At 40.0% G+C, this 24856-nt stretch overlaps 1 protein-coding gene across 2 annotated transcripts in view; it reads right to left on the bottom strand.

Annotated features, from left to right (window-relative positions):
* Positions 1-6574: 6574 nt before the first annotated feature.
* The window catches only part of MTFR1 (mitochondrial fission regulator 1), a 35995-nt gene continuing 17713 nt past the window's right edge, over positions 6575-24856 (bottom strand). For both annotated transcript variants that reach the window (XM_075213582.1, XM_075213583.1), the window contains 5 exons: positions 21150-21265; positions 20463-20704; positions 18025-18283; positions 15631-15799; positions 6575-10733 (listed from right to left, as the gene is read on the bottom strand). In XM_075213582.1, the coding sequence (XP_075069683.1) occupies positions 10653-10733; positions 15631-15799; positions 18025-18283; positions 20463-20704; positions 21150-21265 (867 nt within the window). In that variant the 3' untranslated portion in view covers positions 6575-10652. The remainder of the gene's footprint in view (positions 10734-15630; positions 15800-18024; positions 18284-20462; positions 20705-21149; positions 21266-24856) is intronic.

Below are 24856 nucleotides of genomic sequence, written 5' to 3'. Positions count from 1 at the left end.
TCTTTATTTTGTGTCTTACTATCCATATTTAACGAGGGCTGTTTCTCGGTTGTCGATTCCACCATCACTTATGACGGACAGTTATCTTTATCATATATTTATTTATTGCAAGTGGAAAAACACAGGTGACAAATTGCTCATGAAGCACAACTCCCATCATATTCACCCACCACAACTAATTCACCAACGTGGTAAAATACTTTCGAGCTGTTGAAGAACCATGTAGGAATTGTCTCCTGCATATTATAGTGTGTCAATCGAGAAGTAAACTGTTTTGGTTTATTTTTCCCACATTAACGTCCTCAGGATAAATTTATGCAGCTTGTTGAATTCACTGATGTATATGGAAAGTTTTTAATACCATGTCCAAACATACATTGGGTCTTTTGTCATAACAGTCCAAAAGCTTTTTCTAGGGACTGAAATTTAAAACATCACAGCATGTCCCAAGCTGCACAGACATTAAACTGTCCTTCAGCTCAAGATTGAGAATTAAAGTGGCCTTGCATGTACATGATGGAGGGTACTGGAATATCCCAAATAGAAGTATTAGGATGCTACTGTGCACAAATAAGATACACTATGATCAAACTTCAGACTGAAACCATTGTGTTCTCTAACTATTTGCACATAGCTGGCATTCTCTAACCGGTCCTTGTACATAGTGCAAAGTTGACCTTCTTACTTAACCAGCCATTGCACTGTGTGCAGACCCATCTTAATAATTACAGTTTCATTGAACTTGATTTACCACTTTGTCTCTCCCATTGGCACATATAATCTTACTATTTAAACGTTAGTGATGACTTTACGTGTGCAGCAGTTTCCATTAGCCTGATTGGATTGGATCACTGCTGTCTGTCCAGATATGTGTAATTTGGAACTTAATGACTGGTCACATAGTCCAAATCCGATTCAAATTATCCAGATTATTTTGCATGTTTGAGGCCAACATTAAAAATTAATAAGGAAAATGGCTAACATACAAAGAAAGATGTATTTTATATTTCATTTACTTGTAAAACGACAAATTTATAAATATGCTTTTTTTTTTCATTCATAAGGCGCCACAAAAGGTCAACCGCATCGTACATGACATATACAGAAAGCAGTGATCCATTACACATTTACATGACACATAAAGAACAAAATACAAAGACCAGACCTACTGAATAAACAAATGTACAGATAAGACGTTAATGCAGATCAAATTATTTACAGGGCAATCGGTGAAAGTGATGGCAATTACCAGCATGATGTAGGCCTGAGCTTAAGAAAACAGGGCTAGAGAAGCAGCCCATGAGGTGCAGAGGGTGAATGAGTAGTAGATGGAAAACACCAGGAAAGAGGGTTCTGCTTGTGAGAGCTTACACTGTATAGGAAGAGGGAGATGTCCTGGAGGTGGGAGTAGGAGGCGGTCATTGGCTGAGCAGAAGTGGTAGCAAGCAGTGTAGATAGAGATGGGTTTTTGGAGATGTGGGGGGGGGGGATTGATTGAGGTGATTAAGGTGAGGATGAGAAGTTTATTTCTGTTGGCCACAGCTAGCCAATGTAGCGAATGGTGGGAGAGAAAAAAGGTGGGAAGCAGCATTGAGGATAGACTTAAGAGGGGCAAAATGAGAGAGTCATGTTGCCCAGAGAGAAGGAGGTTGCAGTAATCAAGGTGAGAGATTACAAGTGAGTAAATAAGAGTATTGGTGGCTTCCGAGGTGTAAAAGGGCATATATATATATATATATATCTTTGATATGTTTCAAAGGTGGCAGCAGCAGGATTTTGAGAGGGACAGAATGTGAGGTTTGATGCCTCGGGGTCATCAGACATCTCCCTCTCCTTCAGACTTGAAGGACAGAAAGGAGGGTAGTAGTATTAGCAGAAATAGAGGGGGAGGGGTAGACTATTAGTTCAGTCTTTGAAATATTGAGTTTAAGAAGGCACTGGTACATCCAAGATGAAATGGTCATGAGACCGCAGGAGACACGAGACCTCAGTGAAGGCGAGAGATCAGAGGATGAAAGATGGATTTGGGTATCTTCAGCATAGAGGTGGTACTGGAGGCCAAGGGAGGAGGTGTACAAGGAGAATGACAGGGGGCCAAGAATGGAACCTTGGGAACTCTGACAGGTAAGGGGAGAGGGGGGGGTGTGAAGTATTGTGTAGAGACTGAGAAGTAGCAGTTGGTGAGGTAAGAGGAAAACCAGGAGAGGACAATGTTACAGAGATCTATAGATTTGAGTTTGCAAAATGAGGTGTGGTTAAGGTATCGAAGGCAGTAGAGGTTGAAGGATAAGTAGGGAGAAAATAGGTAGGGAGGAAGGAGCAAGAAGGGACTAATGGGAGATGTCCTGATGTATTGACTCAATTTTGGAAGTAAGTGGGTAGCAAAGAGTGATGAGGTGAGTGAGGGAGGGGAGAGGAGGGAGTTATAGTTGTCAAAAAAAAAAAAAAGGCAACAGGGGTTTGAAAGATTGGGGGGAAATGAGAGCCTTAAAGGAGGATTGTTTAGAGAATGAGAGAGCAGAACTGTAAGAGACTATTATGTAAGAGACAAGTATGAACTTAAAGTGAAGGAAGTCTTCAGGAGTGTGCAACTTTCTCCAGAGCTGTCCAAACTATCTTCAAGAATGCTCCCGTCGTGCAGGAGTGCCACAAACTTAGTAAAAAATGGTGTGTATAGTGAAAATAAATTCCCTATCTTTGCTACCTGGAAACTTGCTATGGAGAACTTGCTGATAAGAATAGGTGTCATGTAGGAGTTTGAAATGTATGCAGTAGTTTGCCCATTTGTACTACAATTCAAAGAGCAACCACAACCCCCTTTTTATTGCGATGTGAGATAAAATGAGGTTCAAAGGAAATTTCAGTGTTAAAGTGTATTTTGTTTTACCTCCAGTGCAGTTAGCTGCATTAAACATATACTGGAATCAGTGAGAGCTTATTATTATGGATAAATTATCTCTATTGTAAATATGCCATAGGCATCATTGATCCCTATTACGATTGGCTTCCTGATTGCATCCACCTGTGGTGGCTGACCACTGCCAAGGTACGATGTCATCATTTGACCACATTTAGGGTACACACAAGGCACTTTCTCCGCACCAGTCTGTTGCTCTGAGTTGTGCTCAGCTGCGTCAGGACATATTCTTGGTGTGTACTGACCGGCTTGGCTTCATATGAAATAACGTTGCTCCTTTTACCAGTTTTTGCAACTTCGCCACTTTCATAATGTGGTTAAAGATCACCTTCTATCCCGACCTCTTTCTACCTTCGAAGCCCTCTGTTTACGCCAATCATCAACTAAGGGTTTAATATCGCTCTACTACGAGCTTGCTTCCCCCTCTTCAACTCTTAGGGCTCCCCATGAACTAGCCTGGGAATGGGACCTTGGTGAAGACCTGTTAGATGAGGAGTGGTCCGAGATCTATGAGAATGCGGCCTCTAGCTCCATATGCGTCAGAATCAAAGAGAATGTTTATAACATCTTATACCGATGGTACTATGTGCCTTCGCGCCTGTCCAAAATTCTTCCTGACTCGTCTGATCGGTGCTGGCGAGGGTGCTCCCATGAGGGCACAGTCCTCCACATTTGGTGGTTGTGCCAAAAACTGTCAGGCTTCTGGGTTGAGATTAGAGACTTGATTAATTCAATCCTCCAGGTGGACATACCACTGGAACCTACATTTTTTTTCTTCTCCCTGTGGGGGCTCCCTCGGTAACCCGACATCAACACAAATTGATCAGACACATTGTCTCGGCAGCGACTTGCCAAATAGCGGCAGATTAGCGCACGCAATCCCCTCCCTTCATGCAGTCTATAATTAATAGTCTGGCAAACGCAACGGATGGAATATATGACCAGTATTATTCGGAATACCTCGAAAGCCTTCACCAGGGTTTGGGACCTGTGGTTATTACACTCTCAGGCGTGTCCACCTTTTTTATAATCCAATTCTAATATCACAGCTCTTCTTAGGACCTCTCCCTCCTCCTTCACTGGATCTAGTCACCTCTTACCTTCTTTCTTTTTTCTTTCTCTTCTTTTGCTCCTTTTTCTGTCCACTCTCTTTTCTCGTTTATTCCTTTTACAAAACTCAGGTCATTTGTTACTTCTTAGTTTAATAGTTCGGTTGACTTAATGTCTTACATGCTCTACGCTGGTCGTAGATTCGATAACCTGCTGTGATTTTCGCTTTATTATTGTCTTAAGTGTATTCACTTTGCTGACCGTTCTTTTGTTATTATGACCTTGCAAAAATAAAACTTTAAAAAAAAAAAAATAACGTTGCTTATTTTGCAGTGCTCTGCCTACTTTGCACTATTTTCCTGCATTCATCAGTTACATGTTACTCTACTCTGGAACCCCCACTACACATCTTATTTATGGCTTTCCAAAATACCCAACTATAGGTCCCCCACTTGATGCTTGAAACAAATTTCCCTTTTAGTCCCCATTTTGCTCAATCTAGACTTCCCTCCTGGCCTCTTTCAGGAGACTTTCAGAAGATAGTTTTATGACACCTGCATCTGCCCAGGTAACTTGGTTCCTGAAGAGGTAAAATACCCTCATAAGGAACAGGAGCTCTTGAGCTATATCTAGCTGCAGCATTTCCTTAGGTCTGCTGGAGGAGTAAGGACTTTTGGTAGGCATTTATTTCAATTTGAGATCCTCTGCGCCTCAAACTATTATAACTATTAAACTATTAAATATTATCCATTGACAAAGGTCAGTTTTCATGTCCATAAGGTTCAGGTGGTTGCATCTATATAGTCATGTCATTCCTTAAATTCCAATCTCTCCTATCCATCCAGAGTGCCTAAACTCCTTCCCTTCCTATCACCTGCAAGTCACTTCTCAGATTCTGGTCTCTGGCTCTAAATTATTCTTATGTTTTATATTAAAGGGAATGCTCTGGTGTTCCTAATGTTATTTTGTTAATATTCAATGGTTTCTATATCTAAATATTTGTTAATGAATTTATTGTACCAGTTTATATTGACAACCACAGTATTCAATAAAGAAAAAAAATATATATATATATATATATACACATATACAAACAAAAAAACCCACAAACTTTAAATGGCCCTTTTTTAAGACTTTTTTTGTACAATATGAAATTGCCAGCCTGGTATGACCACAGCCCCCTCCACAGTAAAATAAAACCCTAGTATAGGGACTCCAAGAAAAAGAGAGTTGAATGGTTCATGCGGCCCAAACAGTATGCAAAGTTATACTTTTCTCTTTATCAAAGTGGTGGTGCATCTTTGATGTTGTGACTACTTAGACATGTTGCTGCTCAGAAACCAATATAATCCTTCCTTTCTCATGGGATAAGTCTATAAAAGAGGAGTAACTGCAATTTTTCCTTTAGAATTGTCCTCCATATTCTGTTGCCATTGTTTTGGCCTCTTCCAACAAGGATTAAACATGGGTGTGGTTTTAATTGTCTACATTTTACAATGTACAGTTAGCTGAAGTGAATAGAGAATAACTATAAAAACGTAATTTCCTCCCACGTTTTCTAGAGAAATACGTTTAAGATCCAAAATGGACATTTTTATATTCTAAGCACTTTTAAAATAGAAGAGTAACATTTGGTAGTCATTCTATCAAAGACCATTTTAAACACACTTTTAGATTCCTCAATATATTTTTTAAATAATCATTGGCAGATGGGGGAAGATGTAAGACACAAGAAGAGAGGATCAGGCGGGTGCTGTATTGTTAAGGACTAAGGCTTTTGAAAGAAGTCCTGGAAGAAACAGGCCTCCAGTGCAATGACAGCATTACTAAGTGATTAGCTAATGGACACATGCCGAATAGAATTAAATGAAGTATGCCTGTTATCAACGGTTATAATGAAAGAGGCAGCAGATGAGACTTGAATGCACGTGCTAATAGTTCAGTTGTCTTTAATAAGGACATGGTGAGTGCAAGGCCTCTTTTTTTGTTTAAGATGCGGTGACTGGATTTTGAGAGCGCTTTGAGATTTCCTTCTTTTGTACAACCCCTGCTACTTTATCCCCAAAGTAGTCCTTCAGTAGGGATCCCACACTGGAACTCCCACCAGTAGTTGTATTCAGCTTATGCTGGAACCCCGATGACAGATTGTATTAGAGAGCTGTCAACATGACTAGAGAGAAAAAATCACAAATGCCAGCTCTGTGGATATGTACTATAGCTAATTAGACAGGAGCCGTGACCATCTTATCATCTGCCACATACAATACAGACCCCACTACAGGACTACATGGGAGGCAGAGGGCCCTGGATAAATAGCAGCAGTTCTCCAGAAGTGAACAGTGTAAGACCAGTCTGAATTAAATGGAATGGAGGAGTATGAGCTACATTGTCTTAGTGTTCCGTGAAACTTCCTTCCTGAGAAGCTCCAGGCACAGTTTGCATCGATTGTTTGAAACCCCCTTCAAAACATGGCATAATTGTCTCCACATTAAAATATAAATATATAAAAATTATAACACCCCCCCCCCCCCCCCTGTTGCTTTCACATTGTCTGGTCTAAATTAAAACACTTTCACAAGTTGTACAAAATTTTTCCAATCACTCAGATTATATGAAGTCTGCAATATTTTATTGTTTCAAACTACATGGTACCTGTAATCCATACATACAGTGTTCAAATTATACAGTCTATACAAAGCTCAATATACATAATACTAAATGTGTGAAAGAAAATATGTAAAAATATTCCAGTTTCTTTTCCTGTAAAAGTAAAATCACAAACTGTAGTGTTTTATAAAGTGCCAGCAATAAACAAACAACTGGTCATCTGTATATAAACATGTGCTCCAAACCAGTTCATATACAAGTTTGACTTATTCGGCAATCGGCTATATTGCTAGAGGCCATTTAACCCATTCATTTATCTGATCTACCAGTGAGACACAAAAATATTTATTTATTTTCACTGTAAAAACCATAGAAAGTTATTAAATCAGCTTGTTATGTGAATGGGGTGCACACGTTGTGCAGGTCACATGAAATGGTATTTTAACTACAATTTTCCTCTCAAAATAGATATTTGGTACCAATTATTTATGTGTTACTTCCACGAGTTAAGTTCTTTTAATGTTTACTTAATATAATAAACCTTTAAGTGCACTGAAAATATGTTTTCTGAGATTGATATGAAAGGCATCTTTATACTACCAGTGATTTAATCATACATAAGCTTTTGAACAATTAAGCCATTGTAACCAAACTGTGTGCAACGGGATCTAAGAGGTTTAAGTTTAAGGTGCTTTGAGTGGAGAGAAATTTTCATTTCCTCAGCAAGAACTTGGCTCTGCTGCAATCTTTGCATTTACACATTTTCCAGCACAGTTCCACCAGGCTGGGAGATGCCTTTATTAGAGTTATTACAATCTGAGTTTTATAGTTTACATTTTGTGGGGAAACAAAAAATAAGTCTATAGTTCAAACACCACAACCTACTGTATATACAGAAGATCTTTTACACACCGCTTCATTCATGTCCATGCGGCTGCTAGATTCTATTACCTGTAACAAGTCATCAGCCAGGCTGATGATCATGTTGGGTCACGCAGTGTTTTGACTTTATGAAGTGAGAATCTCTCATCCCTCCAAAGCATATACTGAAAACACAACTTTATCCAAAGTATCAGCACAAAGCATTACAGTATTTATTTTGTATATTAACCTGCTGCCGACTGCCAATGGTAAATTTACTTTGGCAGCTGGTGGTCCCAGTGCTGATATTCACAAGCTCATACCCAGAAGCTGGCTGTCAATGACACTCTGAGGTCCAAGGCAGGTGCCCAGGAACATCTCTCTCCCCCCCCCCCCCCACAATATAATGTAATATTTAAACATTTACCAAAACTGAAATGAGGTGTAGACATGAAGGGTTTACAACCACTGTTCTAATGCAACTAGCACTAGTTTCTGCAATGTTTTAGCATGGAAGAAATATGTAAAATGTATAACAGTGTTTAAGTATAAATGTGCACGATTTTACAACACTCCACATCTTTTCTGCAGTATAACGAAAAGGCAATTCTGTACTTACGCTAAAGATAACAGTAACGCTGCAAGTTAGGGAAAATATATCCAAGTGCTTTCAGTGTTACTATGTTAACACTTAAATAAGTCAAAAAGTTTTAATACCATGTAATTAATTTCACCACTCCATGTATACAATATTTTGCAATTCCCTCAACAGAAGTCTGTAATCTATCAATCACCTGCTGCCCATAATCACTGCAATATACATCCATAAGTACCATTACAGGGAACGTTATACTCCCAAGGGGCTATTTTCTTACTCATTTAATTCCATAGCTCATATATACGGATGTATTCAGTTCAAGCGTAATAGTTTTCAGGCTATAATTTAAATGCGCACATTTGTTAATATGCCAGTGGGGACTTCAATGTTTTATCTTCAAGCTGAGTCATGTTATTGCTGCATCTGTAATTACATATCATAAGACCCACTATACTATTATCAGGTATATGCACCATCTTGCAAGCAAGTTACTTATATTGCTCCACATCCATTAGTCCTTCCTGGTAACATACAACACCTTCTTTTACACATCTCTCTACTAAACTCCAAATACCACCCTCATAAAGCCTTTATTACATCAGAGTTTCTAAACACTTTACTGGTCTGTAACGGTTTTATTACACAACCCCTTTAAATGTTTGCCAAGCTCCCCAGCATGTTCATTAAATAAATAAATATAGGAATAAATTTAGGTTATGTGCTGAGGTACTTTGAATTACATTTAAAAGGGTGGCAGTACATACGGTTTCAGACCCAGCTTTTCAGAATACAACCTGCTTATAGTGACTGGTATCACCCTATTTAGCAAACATTGCAGCCATTATATGTAATACATTGGGTATATGGACCTAATGGTGCTCACTAACATTCCCCAATAGTATTACCATTAGGGAGCAGTTATCTTTGCGCACAATGCACATTTTTAATGGCACATCCTACTTTTGCTTTCCTTAACTCATAGTACATTAGTTGTGTGCGGTTTCCCATGTAGAACGCCCAATCTGACATTACTTGGAACACACAGGTGACATGATGACACCTTGGCTTTACTGGACTGAGCTGCAGCCTGGTGTAATAGTCTGGAGGACCCAAAACAATATCTATTTGTATTGTATTTCAATAGAACAAGTCTCTAAGCAGCTAAGAATAAGATAAGTATTGGTTTTACACTGATATGTATCATTCACATTTCATACAGTAACAAATGTTCCATGATAGAAAAGAAGTATAACAGAAGTGTTTATTATGGGATGTAATCATTCAATAGATATGGCGACATGTGTGATTATTATAAGAGTTCTGAGATCGGCCACATCAAACTACGTGTCAATGTTTTGTGTATCTGTTCCCTTTACCCAACAACAGATAAATGAACCTGTAAAATACAGTAGGCAGAAAACAGATGTTTGTGTTTTGGATATTTTAAAAAGGTTTTAAGCCCTTAATATAATACATTTAAATGGCTTGAAATTGGTATAAGTGTCACCAATGGATAGGCATCAAATAGCAGTAGACAAAAACAAATAGAAAACAATATCCTATATAACTTTGTGAACATTGCTGGTATTTCTATGTGTACATGTAAGGGATTTCCTACCTCATATAGTGTTATAGACCATGTGTGATATCCCTACTCGTATCTCCATCCCCTAGAAAGCCCAGCTACAGGTCTGGCATTGTTAGGTTTCACCTGTGGAAACATACCTATTTTAGGTAAATCCTGGGCCGGGCCACCAAGAGGACGTTCAGACCCCAATGTATCATGTGCAGCCTATGGGGATGTGAGGACCAATTTTACATGGACACAATGAAAATGACAGATCAAAATCAGGATATGATGTTGAGAAAAACATTTGATAGAAGACCTTAAACTAAAACAAGACTATGCAGGTAATGTGTTACATTATAACAAGGTTAATCTAACAACACATCAGGGTTCCTGCATTGCTATTTAAAACAAATACTGCTGTATTTTCTCATTTATATAGATATGTAACCTAATACATAAGATGTGTAACAGAACCGGCAGGCAAAACACCACTATGTCTAGCGTTGGATTGCGAAGAGTAATGGATTTTGTTGGGGAAAACAAATAAACTATACCCCAAGTATGTGTTTAGAAGTGATCATTGTTTGGATACTTCCAGAGTTTCCACAATACATATATGTGGTTCAAGACTTTCTGCCTTTTTTGGAGAAAGGCCATATATAAATTATTCCTTTTCACTATCCTCTAAAATCCAGATTCAATGACTTGTACACAGCCACATATCTCCTAAAATGTTTAAGCGTCTTCAATACACTTCTTAAGACTTCACCTCACAAAGTGCCTTATTTTAAAAGGAAAGACATCTGTCCAAACAAAATATCTACAGGAAAGTTCGCTCCCCTATCGTAACAGGAACAGTGTATATCTTATCGCTTAAATAGTACCAGTAAAACCAAAATCTGCAAATATATATTACTAGTACAACTAGCACTTAATTATTAAGCACTAAAACAATTCTGTATAGCAAGAGTTAGTGTTACATTGATTGTGAACCGTTCACAAGTTCCCTTAAGGGACATTACTGTAGATTACAGGTGATTGATTCTCTGCTATAACAATTCTGTGCATGGATTTGTTGATTCAATAAGGCTCTTCATTTTCCCTGTTGATTTCAGCATATGGGGTCCAAACTGAAAAAGAAAATAAATATGTATCAATAAATGTAAAAGTTATAGTGTGTATATAATTCAACATGGTCCATAGCACTTCCTATTGTAGACAAAATAACCTAACAAAACCTGTACAAGAGGACACAGGTGACAAATACAGATGATGGACAAAAATGGAAAGACCTGGGTAAATTAGGGACACCAAGTATACTGAAAGCAAGTGTTCATGTGTTAATTAAGCAAACAACATCCCAGCACAGTTTAGGGTCATATATAAATATGATGGACTGCCCTAATTGCCTAGAATTATTGGTTAGCATGGCAGCATCCAGAGATCTTAATGATTTTGATAGAGGGGGGATAGTCGGGGTACGTTTGTTGAATGTTTCCATGTCAAAGACAGCTCTACTTGCTAATGTTTCACAAGCAATGGTGTCTAAGTCGATGTCAGCATAAAACTCAAAGGGAAAAACACCACTAGCAACAGGGCAAGGGCAATAGTTACTGGAAGCACCACCTACTCCAGGACTGCGATATCTGTGCATTAGTTCAAATGCAATGCAAGACAGGCGAGAAACCACAGATTAATTGGCACAGACAGTCCATTCCATCAAAAAACAATCCAACAAGAACTCCAAGAAACAGGATATCATAGTTGAGCAAGGCAGTAGGTTCAGATTCATCTGTCATATTTTTGACAAACAGATGAGTACACGTGTGGTGCCAATCTGAACAAACCCTACAGCCACAAGCGCTTATTTCTAACAGTGAGGGGTACTGGTGGTTCCGTTATGCTGGGCCCAATGATTTGAGGAGCATCACACTGCATTCTCAGTCACCAGCACTGAACCCAAAAAAGAGGATTTATGTACTTAAGTTAAATTCGTTTCTCTGATTCCGTCTGCGGGACACTGCTTACCATGGGTTGTGGAGAGGAGCACGGGAGTTGGCAACTAGCTAGTTAAGTTTAGCACTGCTGACAGACCCCTCCCCTCTACAATCCCCCTGCCCCTTCCTGTTCAGTTGATTAAAAAGCCCAAGGAGAAAAGGCCAATCAAACAAGAACACACAGAAGAAAAGCAGAAGGGAGGGATCGCAGTGTCCCCCAGACGGAATCAGAGAAATGGATTTAACGTAAGTACATAAATCCTCTTTTCTCTTTCATCCAGCCTGGGGGACACTGCTTACCATGGGGACGTTCTAAAGCAGCCCCCTAAGGGTGGGACCACTCTGAAAGCCCCGCTCGTAGTGCAATACGAGCAAAATTTGCATCTGCAGATGCAAATACATTAAACTGATAAAATTTTGTAAAGGTGTGGACAGAGGACCAGGTGGCTGCCCTGCAAAGCTGGTCTGCAGAAGCCCCATTTCTCGCTGCCCATGACGCCCCTACTGATCTGGTTGAATGGGCCGTAAGTCTCTCTGGCACAGGACGGTTAGCCTTTATGTAAGCTTGCTTAATGGTTGCCGTAATCCATCTTGTAATGGACTGTTTTGAGGCTGGCCAGCCTCTTTTATTAGAATCATAGAGAACAAACAGAGAATCTGTACGTCTAATCTGAGAAATTCTTTTGACATAAATGCGGAGAGCCCTAACCACATCTAACTTTTCCATAGACTGTTGATCAGAATGGGAAGTAGATGAAAAGACCAGAACTACAATTTCCTGGTTCAGATGGAAAGCCGAAACTACTTTAGGAACGAAGGAAGGGAGGGTTCTCAACACCGCTCTGTCCTCGTGGAAAACCAGATATGGTTCCCGGCAAGACAGAGCTCCCAATTCTGAAACCCTACGTGCAGATGCAATAGTTAAAAGAAAGACGACCTTCCATGTAAGACACCTAAAATCAAGGAGGTAAGGAGGTCCCGCGAAAGGGCTGACGAAAGGAGCTGACCCGAGGGTTCCGGCCCCTACTAGAGAATACCGGCAAGGAAGTGCTTTTGCCCCCTGTTGCCTGTGAGATCATAGTATCCAATTCCGGGCCGAACAAACCTGCTGCTGAAAAAGGAATGGTTTCAACGGACTTTTTTGATTCCGAATCTCCTTCCCAGGATTTCAGCCATAACGTTCTTCTAGCTGAAATGGATGCAGCTTGAATAGAGGAGGACACAGACGCTGAGTTCTGGGCCGCCTCATAAAGGTACCCTGATGCCTCTTTCAAATGTAAAGCCAGGGGAAGTAAATCAGAGTCCTGTAAGACCTCTGCCAGTTGGTCTGCCCATGTTTCCATGGCTTTAGCAACCCAAGCTGAAGCAAATGTGGGCCTAAAGGAAGAACCCGCTGCCACAAATATAGATTTCAGCTGTGATTCCACTCTGCGATCAGTGGCATCTTGCAGAGTTGCTGAACCTGGGACTGGTAGTAAAGTGTGTCTGGCCAAACGGGCTACTGGAATATCTACCTTCGGAATACTCTCCCAGCGAGCCACGTCTTCCTCCTGCAATGGATACAGGGAAGAGAATCTCCTGGGAACAGAGAGCCGTTTATCAGGCTGTTTCCAGGCTCCCTCTGCAATATCTCCGAGTTCTACAGAAGGGGGAAAACGGATAGCCTTCCTCTTGGCCTTCTTAAACAGACTTCTGTCTCTAGGGGTAGGATCCTCCGGTTCTGGGAGGTCCAACGCCTGTCTCACCGCTAAAACCAAATCATTTATAAATTGGTTTTTAGTGTTCTCTTTCTGTTCCAAAGGTTGAACCTGGTCAGGATCAGAATTTATTTCCCCCTCCTCCTCTGAAAACCCCTCTGAGTCTGAAAGGACCATAAGGGGATTAGCAGATCTAGTCCGCTTCCTTTTAGCAGGCGGGGTGTTTGGGGATTCAAGTAACTGGTTTAAGTTTGTCCAAACCCTTTATAGATGCTGCGGACCATGCCGGTTCTGTGGGAACAGGGGCCTGGTTCGTAAGCAATGAGGAAGGTCCTGGTATAGACGTTCCAATAGAACCTGTGGTAGCAGGGAGGTCCAATGAACTAGCATTATTAGCCGCCGAGGCTGCCACACTAGATAGCAACTGAGTAGATTGTGATATCATCTGTGCTAAAGAGGAAACTGTGTCAGGGAGGCCACCCAGGCCGGTTCCTCTGTCAGTGGGGCTTGAATATGCTGGGTTTGCGCAGCCTCTGGCTCTCATCTGACAGAGCAGTGCCTGCGCTGCTGTTCTGGAAGTGTGTTCTCTATAATAGAACACACTTCCCTGTCTGCCACCAAAAGAAGAGCTTCCTATTAAAAAAGGAATCTAATAAAATAAAATTAAGTGAATATAAAATAAAAAAAACACTAGCAGTACTAATACACATATTAGTACTAATAATACATATTAGTACTAATACACAATATTCTCTAGTAGGGGCCGGAACCCTCGGGTCAGCTCCTTTCGTCAGCCCTTTCGGGGGACCTCCTTACCTCCTTGATTTTAGGTGTCTTACATGGAAGGTCGTCTTTCTTTTAACTATTGCATCTGCATGTAGGGTTTCAGAATTGGGAGCTCTGTCTTGCCGGGAACCATATCTGGTTTTCCACGAGGACAGAGCGGTGTTGAGAACCCTCCCTTCCTTCGTTCCTAAAGTAGTTTCGGCTTTCCATCTGAACCAGGAAATTGTAGTTCTGGTCTTTTCATCTACTTCCCATTCTGATCAACAGTCTATGGAAAAGTTAGATGTGGTTAGGGCTCTCCGCATTTATGTCAAAAGAATTTCTCAGATTAGACGTACAGATTCTCTGTTTGTTCTCTATGATTCTAATAAAAGAGGCTGGCCAGCCTCAAAACAGTCCATTACAAGATGGATTACGGCAACCATTAAGCAAGCTTACATAAAGGCTAACCGTCCTGTGCCAGAGAGACTTACGGCCCATTCAACCAGATCAGTAGGGGCGTCATGGGCAGCGAGAAATGGGGCTTCTGCAGACCAGCTTTGCAGGGCAGCCACCTGGTCCTCTGTCCACACCTTTACAAAATTTTATCAGTTTAATGTAATTGCATCTGCGGATGCAAATTTTGCTCGTATTGCACTACGAGCGGGGCTTTCAGAGTGGTCCCACCCTTAGGGGGCTGCTTTAGAACGTCCCCATGGTAAGCAGTGTCCCCCAGGCTGGATGAAAGAGAAAAGAGGATTTATGTACTTACGTTAAATCCGTTTCTCTGATTCCGTCTGGGGGACACTGCGATCCCTCCCTTCTGCTTTTCTTCTGTGTGTTCTTGTTTGATTGGCCTTTTCTCCTTGGGCTTTTTAATTAACTGAACAGGAAGGGGCAGGGGGATTGTAGAGAGGAGGGGTCTGTCAGCAGTGCTAAACTTAACAAGCTAGTTGCCAACTCCTGTGCTCCACTCCACAACCCATGGTAAGCAGTGTCCCCCAGACTGGATGAAAGAGAAAAGCATTTATGTGACATTGTGCAATGACACCTGCGATAGGGTTTTCAACCATCAGCTGAGTGACCTTATTGAGGGAGAATAGTACTGTGTCACTTCTGGAAGAGGCAATGCCACAGCACACACAACCTGCATTTCTTTAGTTTACAGAGATAGCCAGAACACCCACAGCTCTATATTTTCTTACCAGAATTGCAGGATACTTATGCTCTAGATCTAAACACAAAGCATTCTTTTTGATATGTTATATTGCATGGTGAATCGCCACCCCTACGTTTTGCTTCTTCAGACAAATCCGTTTATTAAGAGGGTTTCCACTGTGCACCCAACCTCCTTTCCCCATTGCATGCCGACATCAGAGACTATGCTGCATTTAGTGGATCTAGAACATCAATTCTGCACAGAAGCTTCAATGTCTCTAATTTCATAGAATCAGCTTTGCTCCAATTATAGAATGCAGTAATCAGTTTACTTTAAAATTACAATATACACAAAAATCGTTAAGTTCCCACATTCCATAAAGATTATATTTATATTATTCTGCACATACCAAAGGAGTTTCTATAACCTTCTTGTGTTCTATTTTAGGCAGACTTTTTTCAGATTCCCCATGGCTATCGCTTCGATATCTGTAAGCAAACTTTTTCTTTAGTGCTTCTGCAATGAGTGTTGCTGGGTCAGATGGGTCACTTTGTTTACATTTTAGCTCTTCAGGTGTCCTGTAAGAAGATAGAGGAACAGATGCAAAAATGTTGATTATTAAAAGTCTTCTCATGAAGAAATGGTGGATAACATTACCAGCATAGAACTGAATTGTAGACAATTCTCACAAAAGGGCAACGCAATTACAATGTCTGTCAGTGTTAGCGTACGTGTAACTGCTAAATGTGCACATTCTGCCAAACTAACTTCATAACTAATCCATGTGTCAATTCAAATTATCTCCCTGAACTGTATTAGGAGAATAAAACCGCTTGGAATCCTCTGTGCATTTCTTTATAAACCACCACATTAACTATACAAAACAGCAATTTTCTATTATATTACTATTTAGTAAGTGAAGTTATTTTCCCTGCACTTCATCTGTATGGCTGCATAGAAAGTGCTAGTAACAGAATGCTTTCATATTGTGTCTCAGAGAGGAAACGTTTTCTTAAAATATTTTTGGTATGTTGACTCCTAAGAGAACTGGTCCTGCAATAAGACTTTGCCATTCATGAGAATATCACCAGCTAATCCTGTGCAGAGGAAGGAATAGTCTACTAGACAGCTTCAGCCTGAAACGTAGAGTTAATGGTCCCCCTTCTACCGGATCATTTCAGAACAGCACCGAGTCCAAGCAGAGGCTGCAGCACCGTGGTTACTACTGCCAAATTTAGGATTCTCCACTATTTGTTTACCCCCCCCCCCCACCCCCTCATAATTCTGTAACAATTCCTCACAATTAACATGTGCAAACATCGCATCAACCGAAATGTGCAATGTCTGACCCCCTAAGAACACATAAGATATTTAACCCTTCACAGTACTAAATTGTCCAAGTCAAACCATTAGTGTGCACAGAACACATATAAATCACCTCCCATTAGAATACTTTATAGAACATTGCTTGGTCAGTGAGAACACAGCCATAAAAATGAAGCGGCAGCAAGCACACAAGGCACAGCACACAGACTGAAGTGCTCAGAGCAAGCTGAGATAACTTCAATATCATTCAAGTTGCTTTATATACAAGATCCACTAATATGAACAAATACATATGTAAAGGATTCCATACCATGACAACACCTGAGATTTTTAAAAAATGTCATATACATTTGCTATGCAGATAAGTGCAAGCTATTGCTCTCTACTGTCCTTTCAGACTAAAGTATGTTGTCCTTAGTTTTGATAAGAACCCAATACATTTACATATATTTGTGAATATTAGGATATTTTACATATAGCAACTTGTATTTTACGTTTAATTTCCCTTCCATTTAAAAACCGTCTCGTCCTGCTTGATAAAATGATAGTATGCCTATCGCTTGATGTGAAGGGTAACCCCCAATATAAAGTGGAAACCTAATTGTGCCTTCGATCTCTCCTATCTACTCTGTTAATTGCTGGATGAGATGTTACATAGCAGAAGAGGGAACAGGACTACCTCACAATACGGAGACAGGGGGCAGCACCACGGAGACACAAATGTCCATATCAGTCAAATGGTAATGTGCTATATGTGATGGCACACTATATGACGCTACTATACTGTGATATCACATATAGCACATAATAATCAGGCAGGCACAGACAGGCAGCGTCTTGTCCAGATCGGTCATTGTTAGGCAGGGGAGAGCCTACCAGAAGTCCTCTGCTTTTCTCTACAGCCAGTGCTGAATAGGGCAGGTAGAATGGGGGCACAGCCCATTCTATAACTGTAAAGGCTATTGGTGGAGGGGGAGAGATTTGCTTTCAATGGGAGCTACCCTTTAATAATAGTTACAAATACAAATTTGTGCATCGTGGTACCTCTCCAGTCCAGTATTAACACACAGGAAGCATAATTGGGGAAAATCATTTTAACTGTAATATTTTCAGTGATGGCTGTCATATCTCCTAAAGTACTATCATTTTATTAAGCAGAAATGAGTTAAATTGCACCAAAGGTATATCCCATCCACTATACGTTCCTAGGAATGTAAGGAGACATAATAAGATGTCCTAGCTGACCACAATGTGGATGACACAGAATTCACAGCACAAGGTACCTGACAATCCAGCACTGTGCCACTGATTCAACAGCAAGTGATAAGAAGTCTAAACTGCTTGAAAAGGAAACAGTCAATGAGCACTCACTCTCCACGAATATAGAAACACGTGTGTGTATGATTCCAATGTTACACATAAACCAGATCTTAAATAAGTCCAGAGTATCACATAAATATGGATTAACATGAGTTACCTTTTCACAGAGCGTAACTTTACTCTATTCATGTCTTTAAGGACATCCAACATGTTTGGCATCTCAGGCTTCTTTGGTGTGCCATCTAGAACAGTTAATTCTGAGATGCTTTTCTTTCCTCTCCTCTCTTTAATAAGATCAATTGCAGAGAAACTTCGCTGAAGAGCAGGAGGTGGAGGAGGTGGAGGTGGAGGTGGAGGCACAGCTGCAGATGGAAGAGGAGCACTACCGGGAACAACAGAAGATGATGGACTTGAACCTAAGATGTGATAAAGAAAACCGTTCAATTGTCTGTTGCGTGATATGGGAGTTAAAAATAGCCAATTGTTTCCTTACTGGCAGCCTTGAAGAGGCATATTCGCTTCTTAAGCCTTCACTCTCTTGGTGCCACTGGTAGGTGAGCAAAACTTATAAACACACTCAAGCTCGCCATAACAAGAAATCAGTGAGCTGAAAATGAGGCGCTATCACAAGAGACCAACATTTACGGGTGAGGGAGGTATGGTTTCAGTCACAATGTATAAGGTAGTGCTGAGGGACTACATATACATAGATTATATATATCTATATTATAATGTACACCTGCATCTATATTTTGGATTGTGTATTGCACTTTCAGTCACAGTAATGTAGCACATTTAATGTATTTGACCATCCCACCGTGGAATTTTGTATATTTTGAAGGTTGCAAATGCCTTTTTTTTGTCCCAGCAAACCACCCATCTATCCTTAGGGGTTTTTAATCAGAGCAGTCCGGTCCCTACCAATACTACTTGTAATGCAGAGACACTAAATGGGGTAAGTCCCATATTATAAATTGCTAGTGTAGATACATATCTGATAGAGGTCACCTTTAGGTGGCAGATGGGCATCCACAGTTTGAGCAACATGTGCATTAAGAACCTTATGTTTATTCTAGTAAATGTAAAAAAGAGTTTATATTACTCCAGAGTTTAATATATATCTGGCTCTAATTATGTATAAATATGGTCTTAGTATAAATATGGTCTTAGTGCTTATAGTATGCAGCAGCATCTGTATTTCATAAAACTGCATATGACTGGCAACCTGATGCTGAGACCCTGTTACTAGGTACCTCTTAGATATAATCTCCCAAAGAGTGTATAATTGATAAATTAAAAATCAACTAGAAATAGTCTGTACAAAATATAGAAATGGCCGGATAAATCCCAGTGACCAGGTCGCTATGGCGATTGAGACGCGCACTCTGGAACATAGCGGCCTATTCACGGTACTGGTTGAGAATCCTTAGAACTTGTCTGCGGCTTGTAGATAAGCACATATCATATAGCTCTGCTATTACTGTGCCCATACTTATGAAATGCTGTGCATGCAGAGAACATGAGGTACAGGCTGCTATATTATGTATAAATCACTCTGGATACGGTTTTCTTCTGATGCTTTCTAACATTTTCTAATGAATATCTATTTATATTTTTAAACTGTCATAATGAGAAACAAGGTGAGGTGGTTCAGGTTGGTAAATGTTAGTCATATGGGCTGTAAAATATATAATTCCCCAAATGTAAATGCAGTCATTGTTAATTATGATTGGTTATATGAATATAACCAATTATAATCAACATGCTGTGCAAGTGATGCATTGTGTGCAGCCCACTATTAAATATGTTTCATTATTCTATACAAATTTGAGTTAAAATAAAAAACACAAGATGAGGACTTATCCTTAAACTATTCATTGTATTAACGGATAACATCACAAATGATGAACTTCTAGCTCTCATTAACACCACCTCTTCTGACTGAATCCTTTCAGACCAAATCCTTTCCTTCTCAAATTAAAGAAGTGTACAAGGACTTCAAGTTTCCACAGGCTTTTCAGCTGGGTGACTCCCTCAAAGCCCCTCCCACTTTCCTGCACTTTATCCCCAATATCATAGGATTGAAATGGCTAATGTGATTCCTATTCTGACTGCCAGGTTTTGTTGACCACATCCCACATCCCATTCGCCTGACATCCAACAATGCAAAATGCTAGGGTGAACAATGATTTACGATGACATTGCATATGCTCAGCTGGTTGTGAAGCGCTTGTATACTTGCTCTGGTAGAAGAGCATCGCTGGGTGTCTATTACATCCAGAAAATGTAAAATAGCTGGGACTGGGGGGAGGGAAGCGATTCTGCCGAAAAAAAATAAAAATAAATTCAGTTTGGTCAGAAATTTACTGAAAAGTGAAGTTGGTCTAAGGCTAGAGACACATGAGGCTTTGTGCATCCACATACCTCTTCAATTATAGACCGAGTTGGCGTTAGTGTGCCAGATATTGGTGGGGGCATCACTGCTTGCCAGGGGCAGATATACGCAGGCACTCATAGCACCCGTGTGTCACTAGCCTTAATTCTGCATTAAATTATCCAGAAGCATACTTACAATGTAAAACTATTTTGAAATACCTGCAGTCACATTCTGCTGCTCTTGGAAAGTAACAATTTTGGCTATCTGGGCTCTCAAGTTGGCAAGTTCATTTTCCAATGCACTGATCTTTTGCAGAGCTTCTTCATTGGCTGCAGGGTGGGGTTTGACCTCTGGCTCCTCCTTTAACAGGACAGGCAATGATACTTGTCTCCTTAATGGCCTGTTAAATTGTGTCGCCTCATCCTCTATTGATTGGTTGTGGTGTAAATTATTCTGTGTCCTGCAAGACATTTCAAATGTAAGTAAAGATTGAGAGTAAGATGTACATAAATAATCTAACCACCCACAAAAGTACAAAATAAAGAAAGTGAGTAAATCCAGTGTCTGACATTAAGGTATATTAGAAGGCTGTGTATAACCGAGCTGAATAACACACCTGAAATAAAAGCCATGTACACATCACAAAATGTTTATGTGCTGTCTTTCCGCTCCCTACAGAAGGTGCCATGCTGGGAGGCAGGTGCGTCTCATAATGAACAGGAAGACAATGAACGACATGATTGCTTGATAAAAATGCATTGTGGATATTGATATGGAGGGGCATGGCCTGTAATTTCACTTTTTTTTTTACCTGACCCTGTCCTAAAAATGTAGCTATACCGGTCGTTTCATTTGCTGTACGCAGTTGCATATGTGGACACACTCAAGACTGCTGTGGCACTTACCTGAATCTTGCAAATATGTCTCCCTCCTCATCAGCAACCCATCCTACATCGGCAAAAGAAGCTACAGCTCCACCGTTTATATTGCTGCCATTCAGTGTTACTGGATATGGGATAAACTACAAGAAATTCATAATTATATTTCTCAGTATTCACTTATATAAACTAAATATATCATATTAAATAACCATCACATTTTGAGAGTTATTATGCTGTACTATATTATGCTATACTACCCCTGTGTTTTAATGCACTTTGACTATATACAGCACCACCAGCTATAAGCATTGCGTACAATGGTTCTTATGTCAATGACTTCCTTTAGTTTAAATGGTTTGCATAAAGACAAAGCATGCAAGTAAATGATTAGCAGGTTAATTGAACCACAAAAAGTGTACATCACCAGTGTTCACCTTGATATCAGTATAATTACTTCCTGCTAATGCTTGTGGCATAGTAATAAAAAAAATGTAAACAAAAAAAAGTTAATGGATATGAATACATCTTCAGAGATACTATAATAGGGGCTGTCTCACTGCTCTATCACCCATCTTGTAAATTACTGCCAAGTGTAGTAAATGTGGGACAGGAGACTTGAAATGGAGCACATCAGCCTAGATCATGTGCAGAAAATGGTAATTATATTACATTGCGCTATGCCGTTTTTTTTGAAGTTTTTATACTATCCCCCGCATTAACACTGCTATTGTCTGGAGTTTCAAGAGAGGTGCACTAAAATGCTCAAGGTTCTGTTTAATCCGTCTATTCATTATTTTTGTATTAAAAAGCCTATACCGAAGAATACATTCTATAAGTGAACCTTGCAGTAAACAGGCAGGCATGCAAGAACACAGACTCAGAACATGCAGTACTCTAGAATGAGCACTGACCTATGGCGGCTCAGAAGCTTCCTCCTTCATAGAAAACATGTAGCAGTTGAAAAGAGATTATAGAGGACAAGTGTCAAACATTCACCCAGAAACAGACATTCATTTTACAATCCACAAAATAAATTTTATAGCGAGCATTACAATAACAGATCAATAATATTTAGGAGGCGCCTGTTCCAGGTATATCTAGTATGTATGCCTACAACTGGAAGCATTGTCTCAGTGTCCAGACATACCTATGTGTTTTGTTTTGGCTCTTTTTTGCTTAAGTAAACTCAAAATACTGCGGAGAAGGGAGGTGGTGGTTTGTTTTTTTAATAACCACATAAAAACTTCTACTTTTAAGGTGAAACAAACAGGGAAATGATGCAATCTGCTTTCATCTGCTAGATGCAGAAGGGAACGCGGGAAATGTGCAATTATGGGGGATTTTTGATGAAGACACACTAAGGATTATTGATCGTTAGGAAAAAATGCACGGTCTACGAACATGGTTATTTTTTGTCATAACTGAACACAAACAGAAAAAGAACAAGTTCTATTTTCTCACTCCTGTGTTATGTGAAGATTCTTGTCAGAACAAAGCATTATATAGGGGGAAAACTATATATAGATCTGAAAAATTATAATTCTAAAGCGCTACGGAATATGCAGACGCTATATAAACAAATGTTTATTATGAATTATACACAGGTCTGGTCTAAAACACTAAATAAATGCACTGCAAGCAATATTGCCTAAATAGATGAAGTAGAAAAAATACTTTGCTGGCCATAAAATAACTTTGATCAGAATGCTGACAATACTCATTTTAAAAACCTTCCCAAATGTAATTTTTAACTGCTAATGATTTGGCTCCATTAAATGATTTCTCCTACGTAGAGCAGATATATTTCAGGTAAACAGATTGTCAGATATGAGATACATTCTATTGTAGGTCACCTGTATTTGCACTCCCAGAACAATGGCAGACAGACATTGAGGTCTAGAATAATAGAACACTGAGGCTTGGAGTCCAAGCAAAGCGATCATTCAACGCTCCACATGAACGCAGCTCACACTTGGATTACCATGGATGCTGATCAGCACAATGTGTAAGCTACCTAAGAGGCACCAGACTGATCAAAATGAATCACTGACTTAATCTAATTGCCAAAAGCACATTGATCTACAATAATTTGTCAGATGGAAAGTTCCTTTAATGTTTATGAAGAAAACAGACAATACAAACAGTAAAACCTGCAAATAATAGAACTGGGTGCAACATTAACAAGCTTACATACTACTTAAGAAAACATTTGAATTTTAATGTCTTCACACTAGCATTACAAATTCTCAATGTTCAATGATCAGCATAAAGATGTGGACAGAACAAAGATATAATTGTCAGCACTCTAGAGCCTGAGTATTTGCATTACTCCCACGTTCCCTGTACAGTTTCCTGAATAATCCAAGCAGGAAAACACTGTTCTTAAGATTCTTCAGTCACCTACACACCGGCTCTGTCAGGCACATATAAACAGCTACTTTATGAAACCTCAACACTGCCAACTTATCATTCATTTTAAGATTTCCATCAGCAAATACCACACACTCCACCAACTCTACCCACCTTCACCTACACTCCCTAATCCACCCTCAATTCATTCTCTCCAGTAACTGAAGACAAAGTCTCTACACTCATTTCATCATCGCACCCTACAACCTGTCCCCTCGACCCTATTCCCTCCCAACTTCCCTGCTCCCTCTCCTGCAATGCATGCCCACCTCTAACTCACCTCTTCAACCTGTCCCTCTTCACTGGCACATTTCCATCCTCCTTTAAACATGCGCTCATCTCACAAATTCTAAAAAAAAAATCTCTCGATCTAGCCTATCTTTCCAACTATCAACCTCTTTCTCTCCTCCCCTTTGCATCCAAACTACTTGACAGATTAGTGTACAAACGCCTGTTTCACTTTCTCTCCTTTCATTCCATTCTCTGCAATTAGACTTCCATCTCCAACATTCCAGTGAAACTGCTCTCACAAAAAAGTGATTGATGATCTACTTACTGCAATGTCTAAGGGTCATTTCTCATGGACCTCTGCTGATTTTGACACTGTTGATCACCCTCTTCTCATACACACCCTTCATGACAGTTTTTTCCTGGTTCACTTCCTACCTATCGAACCGTTCCTTTAGTGTTGCTAGCTCTGGCACATCCTCCCCTCCACTCCCACAATCTGTTGGGATGCCACAAGGCTCTGTTCTTGGTCCTTCACTTTTTCATTGAACCATGTCGACGCCGACACCCAAATCTATATTTCTTCTCCTGACCGCTCTCCTTCTGTACTATCTTGTGTAACAAATTGTCTTTCAGCTAACTCCACATGGATGTTCCAACACTACCTAAAGCTCAACATATCCAAAACAGAGCTTATTATCTTTCCACCTGCGAGATTCACAACCTCCCCTCAAATCTCCCTCACTGTGGTGTTGACAATTTCCTCTGTCTCCCAAGTCAGCAGCCTTGGTGTCAAACTTGACTCCACTCTCTGCTTTATTCCTCACGTCCAGACTCTCTCCCAGTCCTGTCGATTCTACCTTAAAACCATTGCCAGAATACACCCTTTTCTTACTAAAAATGATGCCAAACATCTCATCTATTCTCTCATTATCTCCCATCTTGAATACTGCAATCTCTGCTGCACCACTTTGCAAATCCTTACAATGGCTCTCTGTGTCCTGCAGAATCAAATTCAAATTACTCACCCTTACCTACAAAGCCCTCAACACCACCACCCCTTCATATATCTCAAATTTCATACCTGTCCTATC

The sequence above is a fragment of the Mixophyes fleayi genome, chromosome 5 (genome assembly GCF_038048845.1).
Source record: "Mixophyes fleayi isolate aMixFle1 chromosome 5, aMixFle1.hap1, whole genome shotgun sequence".
NCBI classification, from domain to species: domain Eukaryota; kingdom Metazoa; phylum Chordata; class Amphibia; order Anura; family Limnodynastidae; genus Mixophyes; species Mixophyes fleayi.
The sequence above is the reverse complement of the archived record's forward strand: the minus strand, read 5'-3'. Positions and strand labels throughout refer to the sequence as shown.